The following is a 24,571-nucleotide window of genomic DNA, read 5'->3' as shown; positions in this document are numbered from 1 at the left end:
GCGTGACGCGGCTCGTGTGCAGTTTGTAATTCAAAGCATTTCTAGGAACTACTACACAGCAAAATCTGCACAACCTAAAAAAGCAGACCTCCGCTAGAACCAAATTCTACATTTCATCTAAAATACATAACCGTATCACATGGTGTGGTCCTAACCTAATACTGGCGCAGGGAAAGCAATTTACGGAGGCTTGGGAGCAATTTTGGAAATGAAAAAAAAAATACACAGAGTTCCGAAGCAAAAACTACCTCTTATGTAGCAGACATGTTTTACTGAAGACTCCAAGATTTTAATCTAGTAGTATTGTATCTGACAGCATAGATTGTCTCTGTATTCGAGGTTTCCCTTGTTTTCTCTGGGGTCACCTTGCTTTATTGAACACCTGTAGCATGACATGGGGGTGGGGGCGGCTATAGTATTATATAGTAATATTGCACAGTATGTTACACGGTATCTCTCCCCCAACACAACCCAACAACGATGTCTAAGTCAATAATCCGGAAAAAAATCTGAAATTCTAATTGCCAAATTAAAATAAAACATTTTTAAGTAACTTATCAGGTTCTCCAAGACTTCATGACCAAGAATCATGAGATTTTCCCAAGTTATGTTATCCCATGTCATTCAAAAAGACATATCGATAACCATACCAGACTCTTGGCAACAAAAAAATTTGGTGTTAGTTAAAGGGGTTGTCCCGCGAAAGCAAGTGGGGTTATACACTTCCGTATGGCCATATTAATGCACTTTGTAATGTACATTGTGCATTAAATATGAGCCATACAGAAGTTATTCCACTTACCTGCTCCGTTGCTAGCGTCCTCGTCTCCATGGTTCCGTCTAAATTCGCTGGCAGCTTGCTTTTTTAGACGCGCTTGCGCAGTCCGGTCTTCTCTATTCAGCACGAGCCGCTTCAGTGTGCTCCCCGCTACAGCTCTTCTGCGCATGCGCAGACGAGCTGTCACTGCTCGGGAGCGCGCTGCAGCGGCCATTCTGCACCTTCCTCTGTTAGAGGAAGGTGCAGAAACTGGAGCTGCCCAGCGGAGAAGCCCAGCCCAGCCCAGCAGCCCCGAGAAGCGTCCCAGGTAAGTGATGGGTCGGGGGTCGGGGGTCGGGGGGGGGGCTGCCGCTGCGCCGGGGGAACTAGCGCTGCGCCGGGGGGGGGGCTGTCGCTGCGCCGGGGGAACTAGCGCTGCGCCGGGGGGGGCTGTCGCTGCGATGGGGGAACTAGCGCTAGGCCGGGGGGGCTGCCGCTGTGATGGGGGGGGCTGTCGCTGCGCCGGGGGAACTAGCGCTGGGCCGGGGGGGCTGCCGCTGTGATGGGGGAACTAGCGCTAGGCCGGGGGGGCTGTCGCTGCGATGGGGGGGCTGCCGCTGCGATGGGGGGGCTGTCGCTAGGCCGGGGGGGGCTGCCGCTGTGATGGGGGAACTAGCGCTAGGCCGGGGGGGCTGTCGCTGCGATGGGGGGGCTGTCGCTAGGCCGGGGGGGGCTGCCGCTGCGATGGGGGGGCTGTCGCTAGGCCGGGGGGGGCTGTCGCTGCGATGGGGGGGGCTGCCGCTAGGCCGGGGGAACTAGCGCTGGGCTCCGGGGCCTTCACCTGGGCTGAGGGTCTAGCGCTGGGGAGCCGGGGGCTAGCGCCGGTTACCTGCTGCCTGGCGGTGGGCGTCTGCCTGGCGGTGGGCGTCTGGTCGGCGGCTGCGGGGCGTCTGGTCGGCGGCTGCGATGCGTCCGGTTGCCATGGAGACACAGCTGGCGGCGTCTCGGGAGCGCGCACGTCGGGCTGCAGCGAGCGACGGGGAAAGAGCCGGCGGCCATCTTGAGAAAACTTTTATAAGTTGCTGAAACGCTGGAACGGTAAGTACGAACCAGCTAGAAATGTCATTTACAGGGGGGCTTAGTAATGTATGTTTAATGGGGGGGACTGGGCAAAAAAAAAATTTAACTGCTTCCTCGAGACATCTCCTTTAAATACTTTATCTGTGATTGAAGTACTTTTTTCAATAAAGTTTTAATACTTGACTTCCTTACTGAAAGGTTCCAGATTAGAGTTGAGCGAACATACTCTGTTGAGCTTGATGCTCGTTCGAGTATTAGCGTACTCGATGGTGCTTGTTACTCGAACGAGCATCAAATTGTGTTCAACCCCGCCCCAGTTTTTGGCTCCTCCCTGCTGTGACGTGCCTGTTTTGGCCCCTCCCTGCGGCGACACAGCGCGCGTCACTGGCAAATTTTTTGTCTGAGAGAGAGAGGGGGGGGTGTTCTGTCGTAGAAAATTGCACAAAAACATAGCAACAAACCAATTTTTTGTGTACATTAAGGCAACTAATAGTTGGTATAAACTTAGACTATGAGTCGCTGTAATGAATCTGGCACATTTTAATGCAGACTAAGACAGTCTTAAAATATTCGACCGGTACCATCCAGCATGAGTCACTGTGATGAATCTTGTTCATTTTAAGACTGCCTTAGGCTACACTAAAATTCACCATTTCCTTACAGTAACTCATACGGATGGTACAACTGCCTATTCTAAGATTACACCATATTTTAGTTGGCTTAGTTTATGCCAAAAATTTCCCCAAAAAATTTTTGGCACAATTTGCTGCAATTGTTGGCCACACCCTCTTTTCCCATAAAGCCACACTTCTTTTCAGACAAGTTGGAAGAAGTGTACAAAAGTGTCTAAAAAGCACCAGAAAACTGCTGTATTTTGAATACTAAATCTGTTCCACTGTCTTTTTCAGACAACCAAAGACAGCCAGGTTTAAGACAACAGGGGAAAAAAATCAAACTAATTAAAACTTCCCATTGGTCCAAAAGGCTGAAGGGGTGGATGTTACTAACTTGTCTAGGTGTAACAACTATGGAATCCATAGAAGGCCTAGTCACGTTGTGCAACCTCCGTAAAGACGTAGAAGAACGATGCCAGAATAGACAGCTTTATGATTTGCCCAGTATGTAACCTTAGGGTAGCACTTTATTTCTTGGAGTCTTCAGATGGAAAAGGAAATTCTTCATCTAAGAGCAGCTTCCAGACCAGATGAAATTCTCCAGTCATTTCAAGACTATAGGCTCAAAAAAAATATTAACTGAAAGGGTCATGTTGGCTTTTGATGGATATACAGTATTGGAAATCCTATAAGACCACTATGTGGTATAAGACAGGAGCTACAAAGTAATTGCCTGTATTAGGCTTTGGCTTATTCTGTAGATAGTTTTTCGTTGTACTCTTTAAGAATTGTATGTTAAATATTGTACATTCCATAAAATATTCCCATTGCTAAGGAAAGGGTTAAGAAACGGGATGCAAGTAGTTCATTAGCTCATGCCGCATTAATTTCTGCAAGCAGAATATCCCTTGGAACCTGTTGTTCGCTCTTTAATTATTTTCAATTACACGGACGCTGGGTGCAGTAGCAGTGAGCGCTGCTGTCATTAGGCTATGCTTCCTCACTGCGCTGGGCGTAGTACCGGGGCGATCAGGATTTGTTCTGTGTGTGCGGTATACAGAAGTAGTATTTTGATGGCGATGACACAGAACAGATGCTGCTGCTAAGGTGCCACATTCCTCAAAATTGATCTGGGCAACTTAAGAATTCCTTTCCTTAGTTTGGCTGAATTAGTGATTTTAGCATTCCTCGCTCCTGGCCAATGTTGCTGGCTGCAGTCACTAGTCACAAACTCATGCAAATTTAATTCTCACCATCTGTATATATTTTCAGTTTACATTGTCCTGGCAGTCTTGGTGAATGCGAAAGAAGGAAAATACTATGAGGGTTCGGTTCTTTTCTTTTGTGGCTTTCGAGCATGGCTAATTGCACATCTTTTTTTGGATTGGTACTTTTGTGTTTTGATCTTCCAGCCATTTTTTTTTTAAGTGACAACAGAAAATGCAGCCATTTTAGTTGTCACATTTAAATTATGATACGTGAAATAGATGGCCAGCTGTAACTGCTTGAACATTCAGAAAAATTTCAAAGTGACAACTTTTAGAGAAGCTAATTTAAAAGTGGCAACCAATATGGCCGATATTCCTGTTGTCACTTTTGAAAGAAAAAATGGACACGATGACGCGAAAGAAAAATGCCAAAATACTAAAGTACTCTGGAAGCGGTTCTAATTTTTCCTTTTTTACATTTTGTGTGTAAATTCACTGTAAGTTTCAGAGAACTACAATGAAGGCCCATTTACACGGAGCGTTGATCGCTCAAAGATCGCTCAAATGACAGTTTGAGTGACAGCTTTGAGCGATCATTTTGCATAAACTATTAGGTAGCTACTCAGCTGCTTAAGAGCAATTAAGTGTGCAAATGTAGCCTTAGCTGAAAGCAGTTAAAAGGGCTCTTATCTGCTTTCAGGTCTTTTGTTGTCCAGAGGGAAACAATGCTATCAGCACTACCTGTGGAGAACTGCTGATAGGGCTGTCAGATAATTTTTAGGTTGGATTGAATTTAGCGATCAGCTAACAGTGCCCGAAAAGTGTATGATGGCCGCGTATTTAGACGCAACAATTAGCGCTCAAACGATCGCTTTTTAGCGTTTTGGGTTTTTTTGGAGCGATTGGCGCTTCATGTAAATGGGCCTTAACTTGTGTTGACCACCTCAAATTTATTAGGTGGAGGTTATTTAGTTGTTTCATTGGTATTTATTTGTGATTGTTACTTTGTTATGTATTACTATGGAATCCAATGTGGCGCAGAGTGTTAGGGCAGCAGAAATGCAGTGCTAAGCTCTCGCTCACGACCTGAAGGTTGCGTTTTTAATCTCCGCTTGGATCAGGTAGGCGGCTCAAGGTTGACTCAGCCTCGCATCCTGTCGAGGTTGGTAAAATGGCTACTTAGCTTGGTGGAGAGTAAAAAAGATGACTGGGGAAGGCAATGGCAAACCACCCTGCAAAAATAGTCTGCCAAGAAAACATCTTGAGTTGGTGCTTGCACGAGGGAACATTACTGTTACCTATGTATTGCTATTTTATTATTTGATGTCGCCTTCCATCTCCCATTTGCATGGCCTACAGGTCTCTTTACGCCTGCTTGGTGTTCTTCACAAGGAGAAACCGTAACCCTCTTGACCCATTTATTATTATTAATATGTGTAATTAATATATCTTGTATTCATTGTGGATGTTTGTTTCCAAAATTGAAGAAGCTTCATCAGGATTTTTATAGTCCCTGATCTGGAATATGACTCTGGGCTGTGTCTATAGCTAGGACGTGTTACATGGTTTTATACAATAATTTGTTCTTGTTTCTTTGCAGGGCTGCTGATTGGATCTGGTTGTGCTTTGTATCCTCTGGGCTGGAACAGTGAAGAAGTACGACAAGCATGTGGAAATCTCTCTGCACAATTTGAATTGGGTAAGTACAACAGCTACCAGCATACATAAAGGTCTAGATCTGGGTTACACAACTTTTTCTGGTCTTAGAGCCACATTTCCATACTGAACCAGCTCCAAGGAGCATAAGGGTATTCGCATCTGAGACATTTATGGTATATCCTATGAATATGCAATAATAAATTGAAGTAATTTTCATCAGGACTCCCACCTATTGGGAGAATAGGGGTCACCTTCTCCCCCAATCAGCACTTCAGAGAGGAGGAGACAATGCATGGGGCTCTCTCCATTGTAGATGATGGATGTCCTATAAACTACAATGGAGAGAGCTGTAGGGGTATACGATGCCTGTAACTCTTATACTCATTCCTGGAGTGTGCTGCATTCTGCAAACAATTCCGTTCTGTGTGAAATGCCTCATAGAAGGGAATGGAGTGGTAGTCACACATAGTTGCCCAATTCATATGCGCATTCAGAGTGAAGAAGGGAAAAATCCTGTTTTTCCTTTAGAATGTTGAGTCTCTATTAGGTGCCCAAGTCTTTGATGTATCTGCTTTATTTAAGGGGTTTTCCAGGGAAATACTGTTGATGACCTATCCTCAGGACAGGTCATGAATAGTTGACCGGCTGCAATCCACCACTCGGAACCCCGGCCGATCGAGCACCCGCTATCAACGCCACAACACACAGGAGTGCGGAGTGGAAGCAGTTAGCTCCAACTCCTGTGAAGTATCTGGCGATGGTAATTGCCGACACATCTCTTAATAAATTCAATGACAGCTGTGCTGGCGGACCCTAGCCGATCAACTAGTGCCAACCCGACCCGAGGACAGGTCATCAATATTTGCCCAGAAAACCCTTTTAAATATGAATCTGATAAGTTGGAAATTCTAAACTCTCTAAGGTCTATCAGCTGCTGGATTACTGCTTTTCCTAATTAAAGAACACCTGCTTGTCTCTTTAATTAGTTACTACTTGAGACTGTATTCTCCGTTTTTTCTATAAATACCTCCTCTCTTGGCGTTCCCCCTGCCTCCTATACCTGTTTATACTTTCTTTATTTTGACTCAACCTCAAACTCGCTAATCACTTTGCTTTGATCTTTGTGTCAGATTTGAATGATCTCCCCGGAGCCTGAGCTGGAGATTAATGAATTCATCGGGTTAAAAAAGAATGCATGGTGTTCTTTAAATAATTGCTGCTTCGATTTGCATACTTAAGGCTAAAAAATAAACTATCTAAAAGATATACAGGGGGTACATACAAATATTCCCCAGGTCTGTCACCTAAAATTATCATTTCAAAACCAATACTACCCAAGGGTGTGGGATGTGCAGACAAGTCAAGCCATAACACTTCTCTTTATGGCAACTCCAATCCCCCGAAATTGCTGTTTTCACATCTCAGATGTGGTATGCAAATTAGCTGTAACTGGTCAGCTGGGCGTTTCATTTGCAGGACTGGTCCAACGTCTTTCCCCTCCATCGTCTCAAAACACACGCCTTGTCTCTTGCTCTTCGTCTCCAGTTCCCTTGAACTGGAGACACTTTATGTTCCACTCTGCAATTCTTTAATGAGCGCATGCACATTCGCATTCTTGGCTGTGGCCATCGTGGCTCGCTAACAGATGTTGTGACTCAGATTTACTTCCTGGGGAGTCACACAAATGTGACCTCAGAGAGTATGATGCCTGCAGCAGGAAACATCAGTGAGCATGCTCCAATTCCGGAAGTGTAGCGCACGCACGGTGGGTGAAACGCACGTCATCTCCAGCTCAAGAGAGCTGGAGACCTCAATTAAGAGTCAAGAGGAGTGTTTTTAGAGGATGTAGTGGGATAGAGCCTGGACCATTCCTGCACATACCTCTGACTATGATGAGTTTAGGAAGCTACTTTTTGGTGGAAGACTTCTTTTAAGGCCTCACGCATGCAGCCATATTGCAGATCTGTATAAACTCCAAGAAATCTTATGGAACTCTACTGTACTTCTGATATCATATGTACGGTAGACATACAGAGCTCATAATGTTCAATAATACATACAATATTTTGTTATTCTATGTGAATTGAAGGGTTAGATGCAGTTGTGGTACTGTAAACACATTTATCTACTGGTAAGTGACCCATGCAGTTGCTATAGGGCGCAAGGAAAGTGATTGTGGTTCAGGAATGCCCCCTTGATTGAGGTCAGCGAGGAGGATTGTGGAGAGATCATCCATCCAAGACTTGACCAACCAATTTGCTACAAAAGCCCACTGTTTTCTTAGTACTTCATGCATCAGATACCCACCAACAAGTATCCAGGACTATATTATGAGCACTTTATAACATATCATTGACACTCGGCCTCTGGTTAAGGACTGTATCAGCACTTTACACTATTTCCTGCAGAGTAGACGCAGAGCTCAGGTTCAACATCAGTGGTACTTCATGGTTTGAATACATAATTTTCCATTTGTATGGTTCAATTGTTCTTCCGATTGCAGCAAAATTATTTGAATTTTACATCTAGTAATCCGGAAAATTTAATAATCTGACACTTGTCTCTAATGCGGAACTGTAAACTAATACAAAATTTTATAAGACCAGAGATATAAAACTAAAGGCTGGTTTAGACACAACGATTATCGCTCAAAAGATTTTTTGAGTGATAATCGTTGTGTCTATAGGGCGCAAGGAAAGTGATTGTGTTCTTTACAGCACAAGGTGATCACTCAAATGTTGAGCGATCACCTTGCGCTCCGAGCGGGGCAGCTTGTCTTCTGCATCCAGCTGTTCTTCGGTCGGAATGCCCGGCTGTTATACAGTCGAGCGCTTAGAGCGGAGGATGCAGAAGACAAGCGGAGCCGCTTATCTTCTGCCTCCAGTTGTTCCCCGCTCGGAGCACCCGGCTGTTATACAGCTGAGTGCTCCGAGTGGAGTATGAAGAACACAGCTGGACCGCTTTGTCCTTCATACCCAGCCTGTGTTCAGGGAGCGGGATACAGCTGAAACAATAGTATCAGCTGTATCCTGCTGTGAATTCCCGATAACTGAGCGCTGATCTTTCAGCATGCTGAAAGATCAGCGATGGCTTAAAAAAAACTACACGATGTCAGTGCAGTTAGACACAACGATTATCCCTCAAAGACGGCTTTGAGCGATTTTTGAGCAAAAATCGTTGTGTCTAAAAGGTGAACCACATAGGAGATCCTGACCTAAAAGCCAAGTTGTAGCAGCAGATTTTCTATTGTTATTTTATTAATGGCTTTATTGCAAAAAGGTTCTCTAGCCAATAGCCCCCTAATTGTTAATATTGATTGCCTGGGATGATGGTTTTAGCGGACAGCCTCAGCCTAACAAAGGCTCCTTGTCCTGCTCTGTGAGAATCTCTGCATAGGCAATAATGCACTAGAATACATTGAAAAATCTATGTATTTTAATTTAAAATTTTTTTTTAAAAAGTCTTCCTTATGGGACAAAGAAAAAATTGAAAAGGTTTTCTGGGAGTCAGAGAAAAAAACAAATTAGCAATGGAATGTTGTAAAATAAAGAAATAATAGATACTAACTCCTCTTTCAGTGCCCCCTGGTCCATGTCCCTGACACTCTACTCCCAGAGGAAGCAATCAGAACTCGTGCCATACATTGTGCATGTGACCACTTAGCCAATCACAAGCTTCAACAGTGCCATGAATGAAAGGTGACCACTGAAGTCTGTGATTGGCTGAGCGGTTATGTGTAAAATGATTGGCACTTGACTGATACCAACTTCTTCTGGGTTTGGAGTGGCAGCGACGAGGGCTTTTTAATTGCTGGAAGGAGACCACTCTATACATTGTTCCATGGAGCAGGTTGCTAATGCAGGCTGTATCCCATTGAAGTGAATGGTACTCAGTCTGCAGTAATGGCTACTCAGCAATGTACAGAATGCTCTGTCTGCTTACAACAGAAAAACAGCTACATACATTAAGACAGCGGCCCAGGGGGACAGCTGATCACCGGGAGTCCCAGGCGGTTGACCCCCACAATCTGCTATTTTATTTGTGCTCTATTTTTTTTTTTTGGAGTTTTTTAAGTTCCTAAAAGTATCTCTGAGTTCGAGTCTTCAGAGTCTGCTAAATGTTGGAAAGAATAGTTTACTTTTACGGTGATTACATTTGGAAGTATGTCCTGTTTCTATGACATTGTAGTATCAATCACGGCTTTATTTTGGATTATTACTGTATTAACAGGAAGCTATGTCCGGACATTATATAGTATCACCCCTCCCCCACTCTACACCCTGTTCTTTATAAAATCTCTTCAGTTGTAACAAGTTCTTAAACGTTTGCCCGCCATGAACGTGGCGTTATCACCACTGCCTGTCCATACAAGTTCTGTTGATAAAGTTCTGCTGCTGAAGATAAAGCTGATATATATTTTTGCCTCATTCGACCTTTCCAGCAGTGTCAGCGCTGGATTTATTACAACACGTGGAGCTTTGTTATAACAAAAGCATAACCAATTTTCTGGTTAATAATCTTTCCAAATGATTTATGGGACTGTTCAACAATAATTTTGCATCTCGATGTGTTCTTAAGTCTGTGAAATTACTGACCTTCTCTAACTTTTATTTCGGTAAATAGAAAAGCTGGAACATCAACAAGTTTATAGTTCACAATAACACTTCTTGTGCCTTAAGTACATGTATGGTACACATCGGGTGTCTGCGTATGGAGCGAGCTTGGGAACCAAGCCCCCAACATGTATGGGGGGTGTTAGCGATCTTTGACAGCCTGGCTACAACAGCTGTGGTTGAGGATAACTGATTGTGGCTGGTAACCCTTTAAAGGCCCCGATTGGTGTTTGGGGGGGCAAAAAAGGGCCGCCCCATAATGACATTGCAAAGTGTTATCTGGATATCATAGTAGCCCGAGGCCTTCAGAAAGTTCCCAGGTCTGCCATAAGTGATTCCCTATTAAAACAAGCTTCGGGCACGTCTTAATAGAACACCAGACAAAAGACAGTGTAATGCAGTACTGTGGTAGTACATTATACCGTATAAGCAATCAGACAATCATAAGTTCAAGTTTGCTGTGCGGACTGAAAAGAATAGTGACAAAAAGGTTTATTAATTATTAGAAAAAAAAGTAGTAAAAGTCCCCCAACCCTTTTCCTAGTCATCCCATAAGAAAAAATTGGTATTTCTGCATTCATAAAAGTCCAGTTTTTTGTTTAATATCACATTATTAATCCCGCACAATGAATGCTGTAAAAAATCTAAGAAAAATACAACACCCAAAATGCCAGGAGTTTTGAAAAACATGGGTGGTGGGGGGATTTATAAAGGCCAGCATTTCAATGTATTTAAACCAGAGTTATACTGAATATGGTGCCTATAGAAATCTATAGTAGTGATGAGCGAGCATACTCGCTAACGGCAATTACTCGAGCGAGCATTGCCCTTAGCGAGTACCTGCCCGCTCGAGAGAAAAGGTTTGGCTGCTGGCGGCGGGCGGGGAGCGGCGGGGGAGAGCGGGGAGGAACGGAGGGGAGATCTCTCTCTCCCTCTCCCCCTGCTAACTGCCGCAACTCACCTCTCACCTGCGCCGGCAGCCGAACCTTTTCTCTCGAGCGGGCAGGTACTCGCTAAGGGCAATGCTTGTTCGAGCAATTGCCCTTAGCGAGTATGCTCGCTCATCACTACTATAGATCCATACTATATATCAGTATGTGTCAGATTTTACACAAGTGTATTATCAATGAAACTAGGATTCTGCAGCATTTCTGTACAGTGAAAAGTCTCTTGACAGTTATGATCGTCACAAGTCAATCGCAAATTTTTCTCCCATAGGAAAGCATTCAAGCCTCCTAACCATCATTGTAACACTTATGACCATCATGACCAAAAGTCGCCATGGAGGCCCAGCCTTAAAGGTGTTTTTTGATTACTGTTGGTGGGAGGGAGGTTTAAATTTTTAAAAAGTCACAGTACTCACCTCCTAATAATGCGCTACTCATTCCCCACCGCTCCGTCCGCACCCTTGCTCTGCATTGGCTGCTGCAGTGACATGTTAGTATACACTGGTGGTCGTTGCTGCTAGTGTCCTAGTAGATTGTCCTGAACGGGCTGTCTTCCGTGACGTCTCCAAAACAGTTCCAGGAATATCTGCTCCTAGCCCGTGTGACCTGTTTACGTCACTGCGCCAGGGGCTGTCGATGACATCACAGATGATGCAATGAACAAGAATAGGAGCATCAACGGACAGCAAGTATACAGGAATAGGACTGTGGGCAGCAGGGGGCAAAAAGCTAAATATCAGAAAACCCCTTTTAATAATGAGCCTCTCTGTTGCTACAAAGGAGGAGGACAATTAATATTATATAATTCAACGACAATGATGATCATTATAGTCACTTTTTGTTCAGCTCTTATAGCGAAATTCTTACTTCAGTGCCTTTTGCTTTTCAATTCTCTAAATTTAGCTTTAACTTGTCCATGAAGCGACGCATCACTGCTTACACCTTAACCAGCTATAAAGCAGGAAAATGACATTCTGAACGTTGAAGAGTCATTGAAGCTTCAATATCAGCAGAGATTTTACACCCAACGGAGCGCACAGAGAATGGAACTGCTAATGCATCTTATGCACTGGATGTACTGTTAGAGAATATCTAATCTATTGTGTATTTACCTGTGAAACCCCAACCGAGAACAATAGGCGTTCAAAACCTGACATTCAAGAGTGCAAGATCGGGTAGAATTTATATAGTTTAGTATTCATATAATTCACTTCCATGGGGATAAGCTGCAATACCGGAGACAACCTCTAAGGGGTCAGTCCTTACGAACTTCAGGCCAAAGTGTGTGACCAGGACCCCACTTGGCGATGGCACAGACAATGACGCGGGAGGGTTAACCAAAGTGGATGTTTAGTCACTGTAAGGCAATGGGGGCGATGGATACAGTTCTTCAATATAGACAACAGGTGCAGTGGATAGGGGTGGACAACCCCCTATACGACACCCTATGGGAAAATAATAAACAGAGATATACTTACCCCTCCACATGATGTCACAGGAAATCACATGGCCGCTGCAGCCAATGAGGCTGCAATGTCACGTTCTTGAATTCCTGGCAACATGCCAGGAGAATAGACTGCAGTGGTCACCTGATTTCCTGTTATGTCATCTGTTACAGGAATCACCAGGACCACAGCAAGCTGCAGCACTGGATCCTGGCGGTTACAGAGAAGTACGTTTATTATTTTCACACTGGGGATCCTATTCAAGAGGGGTTGTCCAGTAACCGGGAAACCTCTTTAGCAAAGTTTAGGAGGCGATGAGGATGAAGGATTTCACTACATCCCTTTAAGGATACCGCAATAAATTTCTAAATACCTGATATCATTGGATATGTTTTCAAGACAACATTTGAAATATATAAATCTCTCTTACTTTGAAGTATAACGGGATGGAGTTTAGTATCAGTATACGTATTTATTGCTATAGGTAATATTTGGGTTTCCTTTCCTCCGCTTTGCCTTCCCCTGGCTCTTCTCCGATCAGAAGGGTTTCACTCTTTCTTTTCTGGAGATCTTTCTGTAATTTCTTCATGTTCTTTATTATACAATATGGAATTATCATACAGATAACAATTGCCTTGTTGCTATTCTGCCTTGATATTGCTTTCTTCATTTGTTCTGGTAGTAAAAACCTACATTAATATAGAATTAAAAAAACAGGTGTAATGATGGCACATCTTTATAGAGGCAAATGGCTTGGCAGTTACACTTCTTTACAGAGGCAGTAACTTAGCACTTTACAGCAACAAAGTTTCTTAGCACTTTACTCCAACCGGTGGTTACTAGTGGCAACAGTAACGAGTCTCTATTAGGGCTCCTTTCCACTTGCGATTGCGTTTTTTTGTTAACGCGATTGTCAATGGGACTTTCTATTGTAAAAAACGCAACTGCGTTTTTGGTGCATTGCGTTGCGTTTTTAACATTAGAAAGTCCCATTGACAATCGCGTTAAGAAAAAACGCAATCGCAAGTGGAAAGGAGCCCTTACACACACTCTTGCCCGCAGGCCGATGCAATTTCACCTCTGTGCACAGACTCTATTACAGGTGATTCAGATGATTTTCCACTTAGCAGGACTCATTTTCACCACCAGTCTACAGTGCTGCTCGTCGTACACCATCAGTCCCCAGTACACAATGGGGGTGCAAAAGAATACAGATACTGGCATGGTCTTTTTTGGAAAAACTTGGTTAAATTTGTTTTTTTTGCAGTGATGCCTTCACTCTTTCATGTAATTTATGGGTGCACAACATTATTTGATTGAAGGCCACTTTGTTCGATTACACCACTCCCAATGGCTGCAATAACAGTTAAATTGTCATTGCACTTTGAGACTCTTAATTTGCTGTCCGCTGCTGGTTGTCAAGTGACATCTGTCTTCAGTAACAATAATAACAAGATGGTGAACAGGAAGAGGAGAAAAGTGATGACTCGTGGTCCCCATAGAAGTCTATGGAGAGGAGAGGGGGAGAATAACTTAAACATGCCGTTAGAGAAAACTGAAAATTACAGATACAGCCTGCAGATAGGAACACTGGTAATAAATACAGGATACAACTCTGTAAATGCCAGAAATAGTGTTATTCCTCATGCACACTATTATTCCTTATGTCCCACTTTTGGGACTTCACTTATTGGGAGAATTAATGCCAGTCATTTGGCACTCAAGATAGGAAAAATTGCAGTGGCCACATATAAATAGGAATCAGGGACGTAACTAAAGGCTCAGGGGCCATGATGCAAAAGGTGAGCTGTGGCCCCTCCTCTATCTGTATCTGTACCCGTACCCATACCTAAACCATGCTGCACAGAGGCATAACTTGAAGCTTCTGGGCCCAAATGCAAAACCTGTAACAGGGGCCCCAACTATAATGCTTTATTCATAGTACTGGGCTCCCTATATGGAGAAGAGAGGCCTTATGGGCCCCCTAAGGTGCAACCACATCCCCTGCACCCTCCATAGTTATGCCCCTAATGGGAATATCTCCACTGAAGTTTATGTGAAGTATAGAAGCAGCTACAAGTTTCACAACTTCCATAAAACTACCATAGAAAGAGACAAACGAATGCACTACCATCTCTTCACCTCATCTCTTTCTTTCTGGAGTGCGAAATTCCAGAGAGGAATCCTCAAATGTGGGGTGCCAGAAATGCCATAGGGTCGCACTGAATGGAAGCCCAAGTTCACTTCTCACATTAAAGGGGTTGTCCCGCGCCAAAACGGGGTTTTTTTTTCTTTCAACCCCCCCCCCCCCCCCCCCGTTCGGCGCGAGACAACCCCGATGCAGGGATGCAGGGACGTACAGAAAGCTTACCGGAGCGCTTACCTTAATCCCCGCGCTCCGGTGACTTCTATACTTACCTGTGAAGATGGCCGCCAGAATCCTCTTCCTCCGTGGACCGCAGCTCTTCTGTGCGGTCCATTGCCGATTCCAGCCTCCTGATTGGCTGGAATCGGCACGTGACGGGGCGGAGCTACACGGAGCCCCATAGAGAACAGGAGAAGACCCGGACTGCGCAAGCGCGGCTAATTTGGCCATCGGAGGCCGAAAATTAGTCGGCACCATGGAGACGAGGACGCCAGCAACGGAGCAGGTAAGTATAAAACTTTTTATAACTTCTGTATGGCTCATAATTAATGCACAATGTATATTACAAAGTGCATTAATATGGCCATACAGAAGTGTATAGACCCACTTGCTGCCGCGGGACAACCCCTTTAAGCTATATTAAAGGGGTTGTCTGAGACTTAAAATTTTTTTCTATTGATGACCTGTCCTCAGGTCAGGTCATTAATATATGATTGGTGGAGGTCTGTCGCTCTGATTCTCTGCAATCAGCTGAATACCAGTGCCGCTGTCAAAATGGGAAGTGCAGGAAGCACATTGCACTGATCATAGTATAACGGTCCAGGTTGGTATTGCAGATGCAGCTCTCCTTGAATTTAATGGAAGTGGTTCCTGCAATACAAACCCGGGCCACTGCGTTATGGTTAGCGCTATGTGCTTCCTGCACTTTCCATGGTAACAGTGGCACCCGGAATGAGCGGAGATCTGAGTGGCAGACCCTCAAAAAAGTTCCAGACACCCTTTTAACCATAGATGGGTAATAGGAAGACAAGTGTAATCATATGTTTGTTTGTTTTTTTAATTGCAGTGGTCTTTGGGTCCCTTCCCAAGAGCAATTCACATACTAGAACTGATTCTGTCTCCACCTCCATTCATACTAAACCCTGCCCCTTGCCTTGTGGTTGATTTATCCAGCTCCCATGTCCCGGAGACGTGGGACCTTCCAAGAAGATGGCAAAGGCCAGGGTTTATACTGAATGAAGGGAAGAGAACCCAGACCAGTTCCAGCATGTATATCGTCCATTGCACGGTGACTTCGGTGCCAATTAAAATAAAAGTGTGGAGTAGATAATTCAGGGCTGAGAAGAAGACTATGCTGTTATGCTGTCTAATGTAACTTATGTTCCTGTATTCATGACTGTATTTTTTGTTCTAGGCATGTGCAGAATTGGATGGGCCTATTACTGCACCGGTGGAGGAGCAGCTGCCGCAATGCTCATCTGCACATGGTTGTCATGTTTCTCTGGAAAGAAGCAGAAGCAATATCCATATTAGAAGCCACACAGAAAACGAGGAGCAGCGTCTGATCTTCTGAACCTAGTTTTTGAGCTTGTTTACCGGGACAGTTGACAAGTTAAGATGACCTTATAATATGACTGCATCGGCAAGAACTTGAAATGGATAAAATGCAACGTAAGAGAAACAAAAGTCTGGTTCTAAGGATGGACAGTGTGTTGCGGACAAATGACCACGCTTTTTGATGGCCACATTTGTGATCTTGATGGAGTCTACACTTGATCACTACTGATTGGGATAAGCACATATATATGAATAGCACAAAGGCACCTGTTATCACAGCCTTTGATTATTCCGTCCGTCAAAATGGTCTACAGTTGCACTGAAATAGAATGGAGGACTTTGTCTCTCTGGTTTTCATGTTTCTCCTCATGCTGGCTCATTAGACCAATGGCAGACTCGGCACAATGGTCCCAGACAAGTTATTGTATTTGAAATTCCATTAGGAAAATTGTTTGATCCAATCCCACATCTGTCATCGAGTAGTGCTGTATATACATAGTATTAAAATGGGCAGATAGTGACTAACCAGGTCAACAGGCACTAAGGAGATAAGTAACTCCGGTAGTGGGCAGCAAAGCTTACAGTAACCTGTCCATATTTCTCCTGATTTCAAGCAAACATTTCAAGGTACAAGTGTAACCCTAATTAGTCTTTCTGTATAATCTCCTCCTATTATCTGTAAGCCATCTCAGTCTTGTAACTGTAACGTGTAAGTAGCAGGTAGCTTTTAAGAAGGTATTGACCTCTTCAATATTCAAGACCACCAGGGACCTCTTAAAGAGGACCTGTTATTTTCCAGGATTAGTAGGCTTGGTTGGTTTTCTTTTCTCTACACACTCCCCCATTTCCCCATACCGAACCCTGATAAATTTGTCTCTCGGCATATTGAATCTGTCAAGTGGGCGGTCTCCACCGCTCACGGTTACTCAAATCTGATGTCCTCCATTGACAGTAAACAGTGGAAACCACCCACTTGATAGGTTCAAAGCGTCGGGAGCCGAATCTAATAGGACTTTATACAGAGGAATGGGGGAATAGAGAGAAAAGAAAAGCTATGATAGGATCAGAGGAGCTGCAGCTGCAAAGCTATGCAGCCGGCTCCACCGATCATAGGACTCTAAATACACTAGACCACTAGGGATGTTGACTTTGACCTTTTAAATACACTAGACCACCAGGGATGTTAGCTTTCACCCATTCACCTAAACTGCCAGGAAAGTTTGCATTATCTCCTAATTATTCTAGACCTGAGATGTTGATATTAACCGTTTCACTACCTTGGTCCACAAGGATATTAGAAAATAAAAGGTTTCCAGAGGAAGTCATGACCCTTATATCATATCTCCCTTTTATCTGGCTGCCATTTTTAGTAGTAAAGGTGGTAATGCTGTGGAGAGCCCACTCTCTGAATTTGGCTTCGGGCATACTAGCATATTTTGGGGCTGTGTGCTGTCCATGAAATTCCATAGACAGCCCTATTATAGCCTATGGGAAAAATGCTGCAAAGTAAGAATATGTTCAAAAATAGAAGTGTTAATTGCATTCTATTTGACAAAAAAACGAAAGTGAATGAAAAAAAGAGAAATATAAAACAAACCAATATTTGGTGTGACCACCCTTTACCTTCAAAACAGCATCAATTCTTCTAGGTCCACTTGCACACAGTTTTTTGAAGAAACTCGGCAGGGAGGTTGTTGCAAACATCTTGGAGAACTAACCACAGATCTTCTGTAGATGTAGCTTGCTCAAATCCTTCTATCTCTCCATGTTATCTCAGACAGACTGGATGATGTTGAGATCACAGCTCTGTGGGGCCATATCATCACTTCCAGGACTCCTTGTTCTTCTTTACTCTGAAGATAGTTGTTATTGACATTGGTTGGATGTTTGCGGTCGTTGTCCTGCTGTAGAATAAATTTGCAGCCAATCAGACACTATCTATTTTGTAAAAAGTCTTACTTTGCAGTATTTTCTCCACAGCTGCCTGAAACTTTTGCACAGTCCTGTAGGTAAGAATGCCCTAGATAACACATACATATGTAAGAATGGATTGTTTAACCCTTTCCAATCCACTGTCAGCTCCGATGTTGGAAGATGTCCGTCGGGGTTCTCTTACTGTATATTGCCAGCCTCTCTGCTGTCGGAGCCTATCCAACGTGTCACCTCATGCAGTACTGGCTTTAGCCAGCATATAGCGCCGTTGTATAACTCTAGAAGAGTAAGCCCCCTAGGAAAACCAGAATACAAATTGGATTGGAAAGGGTTAAAATTATGATTTGATAAAAATGTTCCTAATAAAGTACTCGAAAGGTAACCCAGATTTCTACATCACTTCTTCTGCGTTCCTTCAAAACCCTAGCCAGCTGAAGTCTATGGCTTAGTAAGTCAACCTTCTCTGTACAGTCTTGCCCTTTACTCCGCTCTATATAATACTTTCCCCTGAGCTTTTCTCAAATGTTGATCGGGTAAAAGCCATTGCTTCCTTTCTGCCATCTGTGGAATAACATGAAAACTTGAGAGACTTCTCTTTAACCCTCTCAGTTCCTGAACCTCCTCTGTGCAACTACGTCCTTCGAAGAACAGAGGAGCTTCGTATTCAGTATTATTTTTCCTTTGCTGCATATATTATGTATACTATTCATTGGACCAGTAATCACCCTTTTATAACGTCCTTTGTTTTATGTGCACAGGTGACATTAGGAACCAGTTCTGCATTATGTTTTATGTTATAATACATGTTTTATCATATTCCAGCACTATTATATAACACAATTATAGGTTTGTTTGCTCTCACAATGCAAAATCCTGATGATTTTTCAGCGGAACTTCAATACTCTCTTAGAAACACCCTCTTGCCTACACACAGCTTATGTTTGACATTGTCATAGAAGTCACGTGTGGTTTAGTTGTCATGCCATCTTTGGGCTTTGTAACGTTTTACTATGCTTTTTTTTTACCTACAATGACAAGGTAGTATGTTTGTATTAAGAATAAACCTTGTAAATATATAAGCTTCTTTTACCATTGGTTTGTAGAGTAAACAATAAAGTACGGCTGGTACTTTTTATATATGCTGTTGTTTTACGTTTACTACACTTGTAGACTTCTTGTATTATGGATACTTTCGCCTTCGAATTGCTGGTCATGTTGCTTATTTACTAACGTCATAGAATTGATCATCGCTTTTAATTACAGATGGGCTAAAATGACTGATATTTGCTTAGGGAAAGGTCGACTGAGTGATTGCATACTTTTTTCAATCATGATAACTGTTCTTGCGCAAAGTGACAGTCACGGTCATTTACTATTGATTACAGCATGTTATTGATGTTCCCTCTAAGCAAATTACACAAGCTATAGGAAGCTAAAAAAAACACACAACTGAATTATTCTGGGTTTTTTCTAACATAGTTACAAAAGTTTATATGCCGTCTTAAATGGTCACCGCACTTGTGTTAACACGATAACCAATATATCATGTAGCAAAAGTACAAATCACTTTATTTACCTAAAATGATGTTTTTATGTCGAAAAATCCCTATGAAGTGCTAGCCATTAGGGTGTTACTTTTCTTCTGATTTAATCTCCGTGAAGTCCTTTTTTAGTAAGAGAGACACTGAGATGGATAACAGGAAGTGGACGAGAATGATAACTCCTGTAGAAGTCTACGGAGAGAAAAAGGGAGAGAAGGATGCTGTTGTTTAGTCAGAGAGACTTACATCGACGCAGCTGCTGGACCTAATAGTAAGTTATTTACTGTATTATAGCTACTGGAATCACATCCACACTCTTCAGTACTGCTGTGCATTGTCCTCCATGATGCTGTTATCTCTTTGTGTGTGCTAAAGAGAGTTAGAAAGGAGAATTTTCTCATTCGTCCATGTACAGCACATGGGAGCCATCACAACAGCAATCTCCACTCATCAGCTCAGGAAAAAATGGAAAATTAGTCATACAGCCTGTAGCAGGGGAAACTGGTGATAATTGCCAAGAATAGTTTTTTCCTCAAGCGCACACATGACAGCTTCTTCTGAAAAGTCACCTGAAAGCGTGAGTACACTTTAACCAAAACTAATGTTTTAGGGTAGAGATCCTAAGGTGCAGAATATAGAGGGGCCCCTTCCCTACTAATAGTCTTTTATAATGTGAGATTATCTTATATCGGACGTAACCATTAGATAATTGTCAGTAGATGATGCAGATATTGAAAGGATTTAATATCTAATGTCTATCGCTCATGCAAACTGTCCTCTAGTACCTGATATTGAGGAAAATAGGATTCAGCATGCATAATCGTTAATCTGACAGCGGTTAAGCAGCCACCAGATGTACCTGGAAGCTACATATCCCCCACCCCCCCTTTTATGGCATTTAGAATACATGTTTGGTCACAAGATTTTTTTTGTAATAAGTACAGTTAAATGGGCAAGACTGCTCCTAGGAAGGAAAATGGAGCCCTGAAATTTAGAAATAAATATTAGTAATACATATTAGTAAGGAATCGCACACGGTATTTTTATGGCATTTTTGATGCGGTTTTTAGAGCCAAAGCCAGCAGTGAATACAAGAGCAGAAGTGAAACCTCAGTTTATTCCTTACACTTTACCTCTTCTTGGATTAACTCCTGACTTTAGATCATAAAATTGCATCAAAAACTGTATATGTGATTCCAGTCTAAAAACTGCACAATCATTTCTCTCTTCTGCTTCATTTAAAAAACTTTTTAGAATGACCCGCTGTGTTTCGACAGAATTCTATCCCATGGCCGATGAGTGAAGAGGTATATTACCTACAGTTGTTTTTATGTGTTGCCCCTTCAATCTTCCAAATGCAACCCCTATTTTCAGCCATCCAAGATAGCTGCCACAATTTTCTAACTACCTAATATACACACTGCACCACTCTGACTGGTGGCTAATCAGAGATTAGGTGTAGTGCACTGGCAGCCTTCCAATTTGGGGATTAGGTAGTCTAAAGATTCTTGGCCATTTTAAATGGCCAAAAATAGGACCAAGAATCTGGCAGATCACAGGGATGGCAGAGAAGAACAAGTGCAGGTAATATACTATCCTCACCCTCACAGAATTTTGCCCCAAAACTATAGGGTTGCTTTAAATTCTTGCAAGGACTTGATGAGACTTGGTGATAGAGACTGATGGGCAATTTCCCCCTTTTTCCCCTTTGTATTATCTAGCCCTGTTATATATTGAATATCTCATTGAATATCCATAAGCCATTATGTGGAGATGATCCTCTCATATGGTGCTGCAACAGGCTATGCTCTTCTAGGGAAGGTTAGATTTTGAAACTTGGCTGTGAGATTTCAAGTCCCTTGATGACAACACCTTGGTGAAGTTGGGTGAGAAGGTTTGACGTGCTGCCATGTTTCATGTGGTTTTAAGGCAAACAAATATGGCTGCACCGCTTCTCTGACTACTTGATGAATGCTGTGCATTAGTATGCGTCGGTAGCTTAAGACAATAGGGTCACTTTAAGGCTATTTAATGAGGTTGAGGTCAGAACATTTTACAGAGCAGCCAAGTCCTACCACATCGTTTCTTCTTGGAAATCACTTTGCACAAGTGAATAATAGGTTTTCTTATTCTCTAACCTGCTGTTTGGTATTATTTGGTCTATTTTACAGATGTAAATATAAATGGTCCCGTTCCAGTGGCTGGTGCCCTTTAAATGACTGGCCAGTGTAACTTGAATGTTAATTGAGTTTTGGAAGTGTTATGGACTGACAGGTGGCCCAGAGGCTGAATGTTGGAAAGACTTTTGACAGCTACCTGACCTTGGGTTGTACTTGATGTTCAGTAAATGATTCCAGTCTACCACCTAAATCTGGGGAACATATATACTGTAATAAGGGAGTTGATGAGGCACAAGTGACATTTTTAGCTGTAAAGATGCTCCGTGGTCTGTAATGTCATATTATTAGGTGAGCAGAAGAACATCTTATTTATTACCGACACAATGAACTCTTCCTACTTTAGTCAGACAGAACGTTATATCACGCATAGAAGCTTCAAACATTTTTGAACATCCACCATGAACAACAAAGATGTCAGTATAAAAGGTATGAAACATTTGTTGTACTCAGATTTACAAGACAGATCGACTCACAGAGCAATAGCGATGACAACAGAGTGGCATCCAGGGTCATTACCATGCAGCCTGGCGGGAACATGATGCCCAATTTAAAATAATGAAGATCAAATGCTGTCAGCGCTGGTCTGCTGCTGCCTGGTGTAAATGCCTGTGCTGTCAGTATTCTGCAGATATAACACTTTGTTTGGATGACACAAGAAGTGCTGTACAATGTGACGAAAAATCTATTCCCCAACGTGGCCCAGTCATCGGAGACATCTCAACCGCTAATGCTGGCAATAATTGGGTCAACGGTATAGAGCAATATCACATTCCGGTAATTACCAGCAATTCATATCAGTCATGATGTAGCAGGTCACGGGGTAATTGTCACATTAATTGCCCATGGGCGTACACGCTAATTCTTGATTAATAAATAGTGCAAGAAAAAGTAAGTGAATCCTTGTAGAATGTCCTAGACTTCTGCATTGTTTACTAATAAACTGTGGTCTTATTGTTATCCAAGTCAGACCCCCTGCACACGGGCGGAAATTCCACAGCGAGATTTCCCGCAGAATTTCTGCCCGTGCCCGCTTGCATAGGATTGCATTACATAATGCAATCCTATGCACACAGCCGCGATTTGTCCACGTGAAAACATGCGTGGAAAACAAATCGCTGCATGTTCTATTTCTGTGCGTCTCACTAGGGACGGGCCAGCTCCACTCTGCACACGTGCCAGCTGGGCGGCCGCCGGCGCAGAGTGAAGACGCCGGGAGCGGGTAAGCCACAGGGCTGTGCAGGGGCACGGGTCCACATCCTGCTGCGAGAATTCTCACAGTGGGATCCGACCCGGCCGTCTGCAAGCGGCCTGAGGCCTTATTCACAAGACCGTAATATGCGGCTATTTTAGCTGCGTCCAAAGATCGCGACCATCGGAAGCATTGGATTCCAACATATTCAGATGAGTGATTTTTGGGCATGTAAAAAAGTCCCACCATGAAAAATAGGACATCGGTGACCAATTTTATATGGCATGTGAAAAGATAGGTCTCGCTCTATTTTTTCCAGAGCTACACTGGAAGCTCGCATAGACTTCTATGGGAGCTGAAAAAAAGGGAGGGGGAGGGAGTTTAGCTGCATACAATGCTGGGAAAAGAAGACAGCTGCTCTATTTAGGCATTAGTAGTCGTATCAATGATTCCTGCCGACTGAGGGATTTCTGTGCAGCAGCACATCCTTTTGCCACCATGTGAATGGACGAAAAAACATTAATCAAGATCTGGACTTGATTGTGGCTATTTTTCTCTCACATGGTTTTCTGGCGAGATCAAGTGAGCATAAAAACCGCATAAGTCATGTGAAAGGGGCTTTACATTTATGGAAAACAGCCTGACTAATAACACAAACATGGAGCGCACTGAAAAAACACAATGCAGGGAGAAAAAGTAAGTGAACCTCTGTGTTAATTACTTCCCCAAGAGCTGATTGGCAAAAGGTGTTCGAAAAGAGGAGATAACTCAATAATTTGCCTTTTATTCCGCGGAAAGGTTGTGTCATGCACGGTGCTGGTTGTTTTTGCCAGTTGAGCCATGTAAGGCTTTTCTCCTTCACTGCTTTTCTCCTTCACTACTGTGTTTGCAATCGGCGGGGGCGGAGCTAAGCTCTGCTCTGTCGCGCCCACTCCCATTGCTGGCTATGGACACGGGGAGGGGGCAGGAGCTTAGATCCTCCCCTGTCCTGCCCACTCCCATTACAAACCGTTTGGAGGGGAGGGGAGAAGCAGAGAGCCGGTGAGTGGGAGTGACAGGGTTTTTTATATCGGTGTGAAAACCCCGCCGATATACGCACATCTGAATAAGCCCTGAGATTTACTTTTCATCATCACCATTTTGGGGTGCACACATCTTTTTCACTTTTTATTCTCTTTTTGTTTTTTATGGCCATCACCGTAATATGATATTGTGATATTCTAATAGTTCAGAATTTTTATGTACATGGCAATATCAAATATGTGGGACATTGTTTAGTTTTTCTAATTGTAAAAAATGAGAAAAGGTTTTTTTTTAGCTTTTTAATATTTTTTTCAACCGCTAAAAATAAAATGTTAAACGGTTTTTTTTTCACTTTTAGGCTTTATTCACACGAGCGCATATCAGCCGCCATTTTCACGGCCAGCCGATATACGCTACCATCTGATGCACACTACCTCCTGTCCCGCCTCCACCTCTTGCCAAGAGCCAGCGAAGGGGGAAACAGTTTACCAGAGCTAAACTGTCTCCCCTTGCCCGACAGCATTGCGGGCTTGGCGTATATGCACCAGGCTCGGGCCGTGTGAACATTTTGCCAAGCAAGGACTTTCCGGGGTGCAACACACACACACATATATATATTTTTTTTTTAGCCGTCTGAGTGGATGAGAAAACACTAAATAAGCACTGTACCTAGTGGTGGA

At 43.2% G+C, this 24,571-nt stretch overlaps 1 protein-coding gene across 1 annotated transcript in view; it reads left to right on the top strand.

Moving 5' to 3' along the window:
• The window catches only part of LHFPL6 (LHFPL tetraspan subfamily member 6), a 142,965-nt gene extending 123,870 nt beyond the window's left edge, over positions 1-19,095 (top strand). Inside the window, exons 3-4 of the mRNA XM_066582290.1 lie at positions 5,260-5,358; positions 15,884-19,095. Of these exons, the coding sequence (XP_066438387.1) occupies positions 5,260-5,358; positions 15,884-16,002 (218 nt within the window). The 3' untranslated portion in view covers positions 16,003-19,095. The remainder of the gene's footprint in view (positions 1-5,259; positions 5,359-15,883) is intronic.
• The last annotated feature ends 5,476 nt before the right edge of the window (positions 19,096-24,571 follow it).

The sequence above is a fragment of the Eleutherodactylus coqui genome, chromosome 1 (genome assembly GCF_035609145.1).
Source record: "Eleutherodactylus coqui strain aEleCoq1 chromosome 1, aEleCoq1.hap1, whole genome shotgun sequence".
Lineage (NCBI taxonomy): Eukaryota > Metazoa > Chordata > Amphibia > Anura > Eleutherodactylidae > Eleutherodactylus > Eleutherodactylus coqui.
This window is presented reverse-complemented; position numbering and strand designations above follow the sequence as displayed.